Genomic DNA, 12343 nt, shown 5'->3' with positions numbered 1-12343 from the left:
CGTTTGACACTGTCCTGCATGACAGGAGGAAGTTCTTTACTGTAAAGGTGGTGAGGCACGGGAATGGGTTGCCCAAGGAAGCTGTGAATGCTCCATCCCTGGTGGTGTTCAAGGCCAGGTTGGACAGAGCCTTGGGTGATATAGTTTAGTGTGAGGTGTACCTGCCCATGGCATGGGGGTTGGAACTAGATGATCTTGAGGTCCTTTTGCAACCCTAACTACTCTATGATTCTGTCTGATAGCCAGCTACTAAAAGTGATGTCCTTCCGATCCCTAGTGCTTCATCTGCTGTTCTTTTGATTCCATGGGGAGTTTCTTCTGAAACTGCAGGAAATGCTTATTTTTTAATTTTTTTTTGGTAGGGTTGTTTTTCTGCTGGCTTTGGTCCTCGAGTTGTCTCAGTGGTGTCCTGTGAACACCACATGTTCTGGGTTCAGCAGTAGCAGTCATTTTCCTCCTTCTTAGCAGCCTGTACAGTGCTGTTTTCGACTTCAGTCTGAGAACAATGCTGATAACAGACCAATACTTCTAGTTGTTGCTCAGTAGTGCTTACCCTAACCAAGGACTTCTCAGTCTCATGCTCTGCCGGTGAGGAAGGGCACAAGAATCCAGGAGGGAGCAGAGACAGGATACCTGACCCCACCTAGCCAAAGGTGCATTCTATACCACAGCACGTCATACTCAGTATATAAACTGGGGGGCATTCATCCAGAAGTCCCAGATTGCTGCTCAGGTCAGGCTGGGTGTTGGTCAGCACGTGGTGAGCAACTCTATTGTGTATCATCTGTGTTTATTGTTTTATTTTCCCCTTTTAGTTTCCTATTCTCTCCCCTTTTTATTTCTCTTATTGGTGGTAGCAGTAGTAGTTTTGTATTATATCTTAGTTACCGGACTGTTCTTATCTCAATCGATGGGATTTACATTCTTTTGATTTCTTTCCTCATCCCTCTGTGAGCAGGGGTGGGGAGAAGGGAAAGGGAGTGAACGAGCGGCTGTGTGGTTCTGAGTTACCATCTGGGCTTAAATCATGACAGCACCAGGGACAAACTAGAAGAAAACAGGAGCAGCAGCTGTGAACTCAGGGGTGAGACAGAACCACACACATGTGCTAGTTACCTCCTAGCTGAGCATGGTCATAATACAAAACTTCACCCTAAATGAAAAAAATAAGTAACTACTCAGCAATTTTAACCTTCTTGTACCTTGTGTGTTCATGTGTGTTTATTACAGCCGTATGAGATCCCACTGTATTTCAACACCTATATCGCAGTAGCACTGGGAGGGCAATCAGATCAGGACTCATTGTATAACATATGGAGAAAAACTTAACATTAGTGAGTACCTGCTAACAAGTTTCTAAGGTGGTTTTGTTATTGTTTTTTTTTTTTTCCCCAATAAATCAAGACCACTGAAGGGAGCAAACCTGCAAACTTTACTGGATCAAATTACCTTGGTGCTGCCACCTATGTGAGTATTGTCTTCATTTCTAAGACTAAAATAAAATCAGTTTTGAATGGTGTGTATAATATAGATGGATGGCAGAATTTTGATATCCTTGATCTTTTTATAGAGGTAGAATTTTTAAATCATTGAACACAAAGCCTTATTCATGCCACAAAGTAGTCCAAGCGGTATTTTCTGTTTTTAGCTGTGGCTTTACTGTGCATCTCTTTTGAATTTTTCAGAAGTCTGAAGTACTTACAGGTAAAGCTGGAATCTTGGCTTATTTTGGTTACTCAGCACCTTTGAAAGGTGTTCTTGAGCATTTCAATAAGGATAGATTCATCACTTGCTAATGACACAAAATGATTATTTAATTTTTTTACTTCTTTAATTCCAAAGTAGCAGTCTATCTTCAGGTTGCCCAAATGTTGGGGATGCTCTTAGATACTTTTTAGATGCTGGACATGTTTGTAACCAGAGTGCAGCCAGTTGTGCGAGGGCCCTTTCATTCAAGTCCTTACAATAAAAGATGTTACACATACATAATACACATTGTGCTCATCTGATAATTTCTGTTCTTGCATGTCTGTAAATCAGCCTTTTGGAAACACAACTCAATCCTGCGTTGAGGAAACTGTAAGTAGTGAATATGTGTTACTTTAAAACCCAGATCTTTGAATATCGTATATATTACAGACAGCTGACAGCTTCTGTTCCTGTATAAACCAGCTTTTTTAGATATGTGACAACAGGAAAGTTCTTCATGAAATCAGGATGTCTCAGCTGTTGTTGCTTTGCTAAATAAAGGATGGGTTTGCAATTTTTGACATTTCAGACTTAAAAGTAGATCTAAAACTTTGAGGGAAAAGTGTTCTCTAGCTAGTGGTTTATTATTCAGAGGTTTTTTCAGTGGTTTCTTTCCAGGGTTGTAAGTTTTGAGTGTTCATTACTTTTTGGAAGTTATACTTAATGCCTTTAGGGTGACAGTGTTGGTATAATGCAATACTATATGGGCTCTGATCTTGAATTGCTCTGTAAATTGTTCTGGTTTCATTCACTTCAGCAGAAGTGAGAACTGTTTAGCCAAGAACCCCCCAGATCTATAGTAGGTCTGTACTGTTGTGGGTGAAAATCTGTGCTTTGTACATAAAGAGAAATAAATTCTTAAGGAGCAGAAGCTGAGGTTAGTGTGGAGTTGTTTGTAGACTAAAGAGTGCTAGCTCAGTGTTCTATACCTGTGCCTGTGGCTGCAGGGAGCAATCCTGTCTGCACAGTGCACTTTGTAGCACCAGACACTTTCAGTGTTCCTGGCTGCATGGTGACCTCAGACACCACATTTGAACTGAGATTCTCTAGGAGATTTTTCAGTAATTCACTTGGATAATGGTGACAGCTTGATGATGCCTATGAGCATCAAAATTCTTGCGGTAAATATGCTAATAAAATATAATTAAAAAATATGCTAATAAAAATAGACACAAGAACCTGTGTCTAAGGTTGGGTAACAGGTCAAGGTCTTCCCAAGGTATAGGTGTGAGAGATGGGAATGTGGTGTCTGCTTAAGGTTACATAGGGGGAATCTGTCACTGTCAAGAACAGAGCCAGAATGTGGGAATCTGTTCAGTGGACTATGAGCCTGCTTTAGCTTGAACTTTAAACAAACAATTGCTTAAATTAATAGCCTTCAGAAGATAGATTCTCTGTGCTCTTCAATTTTTATCTGATGCTGCTTATGTTGGTGGAATCCTTTTTCTTTAAAGCTTTTTGTTTGCCTTAATTAAAAAAAACAACAAAACACTTAAAAAAGAAAGTATTAAGTTCAGCCTTTAGTGTAACTAAAAAAAAAAAAGCTGTAAGTGTATTTAGCAAGTGATTGTAATGTCTTCTACCTAAATTTTAATGATCGTGAATATAGAACATTTGTTTGAAGGCCTCTTAGGCATAAAGCCTGAATAATTCAACTGCTCTTTCAATTCTTCTTTTACAGTATTACACTTACTGCTGCATATTGGCATTCATCGCTTGCTCTGTATTTCTCCAAATAAGTTTTGAACTCAAAGTTCTCCTCCTGTCCATTGCTGTGACTGTGTACCTCATCATTTTCAATACCCTTCAGCACAGAAACTTGAGCTTTTATGGCAACAGTACCAGGTGCAGTGTGAGGTATTTTATAATTGACAATAATGTTTCTTTAAAGGTGTTAGATTTTTCTACACTTAGAGAATATTAAAATATCAAAATCATGTAAGCTGGACATTAAAAACTTTTCTGTAAAGTTAATGACATGGATTTTTAATTTTTTTTTTTTTCAAGGAAGTGTGTTTTCTGAAAGATGCTATAATATGGTTTCTAAGAGCTCTGTAAACTCAAGTTAAAGGCTTGGGGGATAGAATATTAATCTCATAATAAGGTTGATCTTTTGTCAAACTATTAAGAAAGGCCTTGCTAAGGTCTGATGTTCCAGCTGTACTTATGAGACCTTGCTAGTCAGTGGGATAGTGAATACTTCATTTACTTTACTAATTGCATGTATTTTGAAAAGTAACAGCAATTTACAAAACTAATAGAAAAAATATAAAAACACTTAAGAGAAATCTTATTAAAGGGTTTTATTTTTCATTTGTAAGTCTGTCTCAGATTCTCAGCATAATCTCATAGCTGAAGATTAGGAAGAATTTAGTTTGCAGAGGCTATGAGGTGTCAGCACAGCTTTAAAAGCCAAGTGAGATCTTAATTTAGCTCAGGCTATTCATATAATGAGAATTTTGTTTGATGCATTTGTGAAAATTAATAGATGTGATAAGGCAGACTAATCTTACTATGAAATATGAGTGGCCTCTCAGATTTGTATAGAACTATATATAGGTGTGATTTCTAATGGCTGTATTTGTTTTAGCTGTTCAGCGTATTTTTTGTTATCATCTTTCCTTCCATACATATGAAATTTCTTTTCCTATTTCCAGGTTGTGTTGGCTGTGTTTTTGTGGGGGTGTGTTTTTGTGGGGCAGTGTGGGGTTGAAAGCTGTAACTTGGTGCATTGGAAATGAAGACGGCTCCATTATGATAAAGCCATGTTTACTTGAGCACATTGCTATAATAGCTACTATAAACAAGGTTTCGGCACCCATTTTGTTGTTATGGGTAATGCAGTTCATGTACTCAATTGAGTGATAATCCTTTCGCATTGTTAGCATAGGACCTGTAACCAGATAGCCGCTGGCACAAATGAACAATGTCATTAGTGGTGGATGTCTCAACAAGGACACCCTTGTCTGCTGTGCTCTTCTTCTCCTCTTCCACCATCCCCAACCCTTAATCATGTGGATTTTCTTAAAGGATACAGATGACTTTGTATTGCTTTCTTATTTTCAGGTTTTTCATCAAAGAGCCAAGGATAACAACTAATTTATATCTGGTTCTGTTTTACATAACCCTGATTTTACTTGCAAAACAGGTATGTATTTAAAAAGCAATAGGTCAGTTCTACTTGCAGCAAGTTGATTTAAATAAAATGCAAAAGAGTTGTTCATTGAAATTGTGCTCTAAATTACTACATATTTGAATCTTTTTAATATATTGTACTTGGTTAGATAATGAGCTCACTTGTACTTACAGATAATGTAAAACTTTTTACTGTGAAGGGGTGGGATCATTCTTATATTTTTCAACAGTGTTTGCATTACAGAAGTCACAACTTTTAAAATTCTTCCACTTTGAAACTATCTTTATTTTTATGTCAATATTAGTTATAAATACAGGCAGCAATTCAAGATAAAAATGGTCACCATATTATTAAAATGTCATTTTGGTAAATACACCTGGTATATTTATACTGACTGCTTCGTATTTTTCTGACCTTCATTCTCAAAGCATATTTTTCGTAACTACATGGGCTCAAAAGGAAGGCCTGGAAGAAACTTTATTGTCACTACATTTTTGAACTAAATTGATTAATATTTATCAGCAAGATATTATATGGCTTTAATTTATCATACTTTGTCCCTTTGCAGATTGACTATTACTGTCGACTGGATTGTCTGTGGAAGAGTAAGTTTAAAAAAGAGCATGAACAGTTTGAAACAATGGAGAATGTTAACAGGCTTTTGCTGGAAAATGTGCTTCCAGCACATGTTGCTGCATATTTCATTGGTGAAAAACGAAATGAGGTATGCTTATTCTCTGCTATGTGAAGGACAGTAAATTGGACTTATGTGACATAGAAAGCCATGTTAACAAGCACACAGAAGTCTGTAAAGGTCTGCATTGTTTGTTTCTTCTTTGTATCCCAAGACCTTTGTCAACCCAAGAATCTGCTGTCCAGGTGGCCCAAAAAAAAAAGCCAACATTTAGTTGGCCTCTGAAATCTGTTTTCAGAATTGGTAGTCAAGCTTCGGGATACAGTTTGAGTTCAGCAAATATTTGAATAGGATTTACTGCTTTCCAAAGACCATATTTTACCACAGAAGATAACCTTCCTTTTGAAAAAGTTATTTGAGGAACGGATAGTATTGCCTTAGTAACAACCCACTGAGAAGTTCATTGGTAACGTTTTTCTCTTTTAAAGACATCTGTCTTATTCTGACAGCATGCCATTAGAATAAATATTTATGATTTCACAGCCGTGAAAATCATGGTGAGTGTCAGAAGACTGGTACTTTCGAGATTAGATGAGAATCTTTAAGATACACAGATATCTCAGATTTTCTTTAGGCAAGTCATTTTTGTTGATGTTTCTGATAGAATGTAATATGTTCACTGTAAAGTACTGCAGATGACTTAATGGAATACTGTAATTTAGATTAGTGGTTACAAACAATAATCATAGTTTTGAATACCTGTGGTGGAAAGTGGCTGCTGGCAATATGTGAATATATTGTTTTTCTGTAGGACTGGTACCATCAATCCTACGACTGTGTCTGTGTCATGTTTGCATCAGTACCAGATTTTAAGGTGTTTTATACCGAATGTGACGTCAATAAAGAAGGCCTGGAATGCTTGCGGCTGTTAAATGAAATCATTGCTGATTTTGATGAGGTAATTAAGCTTCTGGCAAAAATAGCCTGGACTACATATTTACTGCAAAATACAGCATTTCACTACATCTGTGAGCACTGGGGTGGATGGAAGGCTGTTATGCTGAACTAAATTCTGATTTCAGTCTTGCTATCTTGAAAGATATATTCTCGTCTGATTTTTTTTTTTTTTTTCAGTTACATCACTTAATGCATCCGTAGTATGATTTGAAAGTCCTGAATTTTAGGACTTTCAGTACTTCAGTGCTTTTATTTCTCCTGTGAGTAGGTAGAGCAAAACTGTGAAACTAATGCTCAGTACCTTATCTGATGTTCACGTGATTGATAGTTTTCCTAGAGATCTTTAATGCTTATTGTAGACAGTAAAAGATTTCTGGCTAAATCCCACAGTGAAATTTGGTATTAAAGTCTCAAATTTCTGTTTTCCTTCCCTTCAAAACCAGCTCTTGTTAAAACCTAAGTTCAGTGGCGTTGAAAAAATAAAGACCATTGGGAGCACTTACATGGCAGCAGCTGGCCTCAGTGTTACACCTGGCCAAGAGAACAGCCAGGTGCGTTGTTGCTGAAATCTGCCCTTGGTATTATCTGTGCATTTCAAGGTAACAAAACATAATGTGATATCAAAAAGAAAATAAATCTCCAAGAGTGACTTTCTGAAATATGGAAAAGTATAAAAGTGCACTGTCTGCTGTTGAACTTGCTATTTGTCTCCTAGTTCCATCTTTTTTCTTTTTTCCTAAGCACGTATTAAACCTGAAACTCCAGCATACTTTTTACATCTTTAATCTTTGATTCTAGTAGCTTAACGTTTCTGGATGCCTAATAGGACAGCTGTCATAATAGGGAGGCCAAAGAATGGCTGACAAAGACAAGGCCATCTCAAAACTGCACAGTAAGCTTTTTGTCACACCTCTTAACTGGCACATAAAGGGAATCCTCAAATGCCACATTAGGTCTGAATCTGAAACTATCTCCCAGAAGAGTAAAAACCAGTTTCTGTACTCAGGCTCACTTTCACAATCACAGGTTTGCATGTGACATTAGGATGCATGTACATAATATCTACAAAACATGTAAAATGAAACCTGAAATCCCAAAGGCCAGTCAGAAATTCATTATAAAATTAAATCATGCCATGCTTGTTGCCTTACAGCCATTCTGGTTCAATTTATGTAGTTTTTAAAATCCATTCTGAATGTTTGTTGAATGTGCACTTCTGCACAGCGACAAGGGTGAGTGCACTCATCCTTGTAAATACATGTTATGTGCTGATAGTACTGTTTTGGAATAGTGGCATGACTCAAACTTCTGTGTCATGATTTGATCATTAATTTGCATTATGAACTGCACAGGATAAGGAGAGGCAGCATGCTCACATTGGGATTATGGTGGAATATGGGATTGCCTTGATGAGTAAACTGGATGGCATCAACCGACATTCCTTTAACAATTTCCGCCTTCGTATTGGTAAGTTCAGTTTGTGAAGAATATTAACTCTGCAGTAAAAGTTAAAAATGAGGTAGGATAACACAGGTAAATTGCTGAGTGCTGGGGAGCTCTTCTTCCCACTGAACACAGTCTTTGTATTGTTATAAAATGATGAATAGCTGAAGGCAGTGCTGTCTAGTCTAGCTTTTTTAATGTACCAAGTTCCTTCATGGATGGGCTGTTCTACTCACTGGAGGGAGCAGTATGAACGCTGCAGCTGGATGAGTTTGGAGAACATTAAAGGTACACATGGAGAGTGAAATACCCTCTTATTAACTGTTAGCTAAAGACGTAATTGTCATTATACAAATGTTCATTTCTGTGTGTTACAAGGAGGAATTTTGCTTTGATATGAACTTTACCCTAGCTCTTTCTCAGACTTCCCATTTTACACCGAATGAGTCACTTCACATCTCCTGAGCAACAGTGCTAATATTTATAGACCAGTGGCAACACCACACACTAGAAACCTGTGCAGGGTAAAGGGGTTGTTTTGGCTTCGTTTTGTTTCTTTTCCCCTGAAGCTCATGACTTACAGCTAATACTGAAGGCAGAGATCACACCACTTTCTGCTTAAGTAATGACACCTGCTCTTGTTTATGCAGGAATAAATCATGGCCCTGTGATTGCTGGTGTGATTGGTGCTCGGAAACCTCAGTATGACATCTGGGGGAACACTGTCAATGTTGCCAGCCGCATGGAGAGTACAGGGGAGCTTGGGAAAATCCAGGTAAACATATGAGCCCAGAATGTCTAAGACATTATTTCTGTTTATTGTGAATAATCAGAAAACTTTCACAAGTTTCTCATTCTTTTCTGCACAAAGGTCACAGAAGAAACAAGTAAAATACTACAGGAGTTGGGCTATTCATGTGAATGTAGGGGACTCATTAACGTCAAAGGCAAGGGAGAACTGAGGACTTACTTTGTTTGCACGGAGATGGCCAAATTCCAAGGTATGGGACTGAACTGAGGCTATGATGAACTTGATCAAAATAGACTTAGAACTGCCTCCCTTCTGTGAAGACTTAGAATTTCTCTCCTTATGTGAAGGACTTACTCTAAACCCATACATATACTATTCCTATTTCCTCTACGTCTCAACATAAAGAGAATGATTTACTATTTTTTTTTTTTTTCAAGAGGAGAAGTTCTGAATAGTTCCTGGAAGGCTTGCAGCCACCAGCCTGAAACAGGCTACCTTTTCCTGTATCGATCTGGGGATTTACCTGGAATTATCATGAAGTGTTTTCAGTTAGATCTTTTCCTTACCTGCGCTGTGGGAGTTTTAACAGCTCCAGCACCAAGAGCTGTGGATGCACAGCAGAACTCATTACTAGGTTGGAATGTTCCACTGCTTGGTTCTGCCCCACACCTGCTTACTACAGTATTGCATTTGTCATGGACAGCAATGTGATGCTGTGGGTGCTGTGGATCCTGCTCTTAGTGCAAACCAGACTGCACAGCTGATGATGACTAATGGGAAGAGGATTGCAAGTAAATATATCCTGTGACAATTGTGCTGAGCTCCTTCAGGAAAAAAGAATTGCACATCATGGAATCCCTGTTGCCTTGTCCTTGCGTCCTCCACAGTAGTACCTTGTATGGAACAAATGTTTTTGCAACCAACATCTCTTTAGAGCTAGATTTCACCCAGTTTGGCATGTTTACATTACATGTCCTCCATTGTGTTTCTGTGCATCTGTACTGGTTATCTGCATGCACATTCTGTATGGTCACTTAAGTGAGTGTTAAGGCTTTAGATGTAAAAACATAGACTTGACCTCAAGGAGCACGGGCCTCCTGCGGTTTGTCCTGGTGCTTTATTAGACAGGATCCAAGGGCAGCTTGTGTTGCTGGTGCCAGTGGTAGCTCTGCATGCTGGCTGCATTGAGGACACTGATGGGATCAAAAATAACCTGGTTTGAAGTGTTTGGACTGAAGAACAGACTTACAAGGTCAGGTTAGCAGCACAGCAGATACTATAGAAACAGAACTGTGTTAGAGGTGGCTCTGGGTTTTTTTTTTTATGTTATTTCCTCAATTTGACTAGCCTCTGGCTGGCTTATGTACCCTTTAAAGGCAATGCAGTTTATGAAACAGACTGAGTTTGAAGGCTTCAAAAGGATGTGGGGAAAAAATGTATTCATAATGGAAATGTTTCAGCAGAGCCTCAATACTGGAAGTACATGCAGAGAGTAAGATCATCGTGGAAATGGACTTGCTGACACATTGGTTTTGTGTGTTAACTCTTATACTGTTAATGACTTTTGCTGTTTTCTAAATTGCATTATTCTACTTACTGCAGTCACTTATTCTGTTTTCTATTAGTGGCGATGGTAGTATTTTGTAAGGCTAACAGCTTGTGCCCAATTGTAGGTATTAACTAAGGATGGATCCCCGCTCCCTGATACACCACATGTAGTATGACTATGCAGCATGGTGGTTAAGTTCAACATTCATTTTGTTAAGCCTTACTCTTCTACAAAGCAGTGTTTATTAATATTTCTGGGTTTAGTACTAACTAGTACCAGAAAAGTGTTTAACAAGCAGTTCTACACATCACTGCCACTTTCCAATTATTGTGTGGTTTCTTTAGAAGATGTAGTGACTGTTTCAAGACAGGCAGAAATCTAAGTATTATCCAGCCATGGATTAAACATTGTGCTTCTAGCCTTTGTCTATTTGGTAGGTCAAACCTGTGCCTGTAGCAAGTCTCCAACAAGAAATGGCAGGTTAGAAAACCTTGAGGTTGACTGGGTCACACATGGACTCGCTGAAGGACATTCTGTACTTTTTGTGCTAGCATAAGGTCAGTGTTGTAGCTGAATAAACTTTAAAGTGGCTTTTGCTACTCCTGTATGTTGTATGTTTGTAGTTACAGATGCTCAGCAAGCACTTGTTTTGAGATATTTATTTATTGTTTTCTAAGTACCATGCATGCCTCAAAGGCTCCTTTTGGTCACTGATATTGTATGCTAGGTGAAGTGACTATTTGCATCATTAATGTTTTGCCAAGTGCATTGTGCCTGAGGCTGCAGCTGGCTTTTAAGTGTCCCTGGTCACAGACCCGGTAGGATGTAGACATATGTTATCTGTGAAAGAAAGTTCTCTGTAACAGCATTTTGAAATGCTTTTATTTACACTGTACTATCAACCTGCTTGGGCATAACTTCAACTGATGCTCACTTCCAGAAGGGATGTAGAGAGTTGCAGCTTCCAAATGGGATGAAACTGGAGTGTTGCATGCTTAAGAGGACACAATGCCACTTGCGCTGCTCACCCAGTGTCTGTGTGCTACACAAGACGTACCTGGGACGTGAGATGGCCTGTTACAAAGGAGTCGGATATGGGGATGACAGAGGACTGATTTCTCATCAGAACTGGAACTGTGTAACACGAGAGCTACATTTAGTCACCAAAAAAGTTCAATTTAAGCAGCAGCTGTATTTAAATAATTGTTTTCAACAGTCCTTGTGAGAGCAAACTGTGAAATTTAAAATCAAGGAATAACCTTGTTAGCAAAATCTTTCTTTACAGCATTATTGTTTCCTTAAACTGAAAAACCGGCACTATGTCTCACTTGAAGAGCTAGTAACAGCTTGAACTAGCAATCTATTTTAAAGAACAAACTTTTGGTTTTACTATTAAATAAAAAACTTCCTGAAACTTGTTTGGGTCTGCAGTGATTTTGATGAAGATCCTCATGAAAAGGAAGTACATTTCTTATACCCTGTAGAGTTAATAAGATAGCTTTTACGTGTAAAGTCAACTTCTGTATTTTTTGTTTTTTGAAGTGTGCAAGTGGAAAATATGCTGTAAAATCGCGTGTCAACAGCTACAGAATAGTTTCAATACTTGGTTTTCTGTCCTGTGTCCACCTGCTCCACTACCTGCAATGTGAAGGGAGATGCATTGTGTTTGTGCCTTTGGTCTCTTATAGCATGGAAATGACCTAAAATACCAATGGAAAAAAATCATGCCCTGGAATAGTATCTCAGCTGCAATTACCAAGACTGACTTGTGAAAAAAATCCAGTGGTTTTGAAGTTTTACTTTTATTAAGAAATTATCTGGGACAACTGGAACTACTGAGGCAAAACCCAGGGTGAGAGTTCAGTCCTTCTGGGATGAATTTTAATTGTAGAACTTTCAAAACAATTGAACATTCCTGTGGCTGTTTTTAGAGAGGCAGAAGGGAGGGAGTGTAGGGATGATGCTAGACTGGGGGTAGGGGTGGAGTTCACCATGATACTTTGCCTCTGTGTTACCTAGTAGTCCAGTTCCATGCCCCTGCATGTTCTGTGGTTGCTGAGCAGAGGGACTGGCAGGCTGCATATCACTCCTGGCCATATCCAGGGTTATACTGGAAACATGATG

General features: G+C 38.5%; 1 protein-coding gene across 1 annotated transcript in view; it reads left to right on the top strand.

Annotated features, from left to right (window-relative positions):
* Nucleotides 1–11637, top strand: part of ADCY7 (adenylate cyclase 7) — a 52775-nt gene extending 41138 nt beyond the window's left edge. Inside the window, exons 18-28 of the mRNA XM_031051926.2 lie at nucleotides 1405–1467; nucleotides 2041–2079; nucleotides 3431–3606; nucleotides 4816–4897; nucleotides 5454–5609; nucleotides 6331–6477; nucleotides 6920–7027; nucleotides 7829–7943; nucleotides 8570–8694; nucleotides 8791–8920; nucleotides 9108–11637. Coding sequence (XP_030907786.2) covers nucleotides 1405–1467; nucleotides 2041–2079; nucleotides 3431–3606; nucleotides 4816–4897; nucleotides 5454–5609; nucleotides 6331–6477; nucleotides 6920–7027; nucleotides 7829–7943; nucleotides 8570–8694; nucleotides 8791–8920; nucleotides 9108–9121 — 1155 coding nt within the window. The 3' untranslated portion in view covers nucleotides 9122–11637. The remainder of the gene's footprint in view (nucleotides 1–1404; nucleotides 1468–2040; nucleotides 2080–3430; nucleotides 3607–4815; nucleotides 4898–5453; nucleotides 5610–6330; nucleotides 6478–6919; nucleotides 7028–7828; nucleotides 7944–8569; nucleotides 8695–8790; nucleotides 8921–9107) is intronic.
* Nucleotides 11638–12343: the final 706 nt, after the last annotated feature.

The sequence above is a fragment of the Melopsittacus undulatus genome, chromosome Z (assembly GCF_012275295.1).
Source record: "Melopsittacus undulatus isolate bMelUnd1 chromosome Z, bMelUnd1.mat.Z, whole genome shotgun sequence".
Taxonomy (NCBI): domain Eukaryota; kingdom Metazoa; phylum Chordata; class Aves; order Psittaciformes; family Psittaculidae; genus Melopsittacus; species Melopsittacus undulatus.
This window is presented reverse-complemented; position numbering and strand designations above follow the sequence as displayed.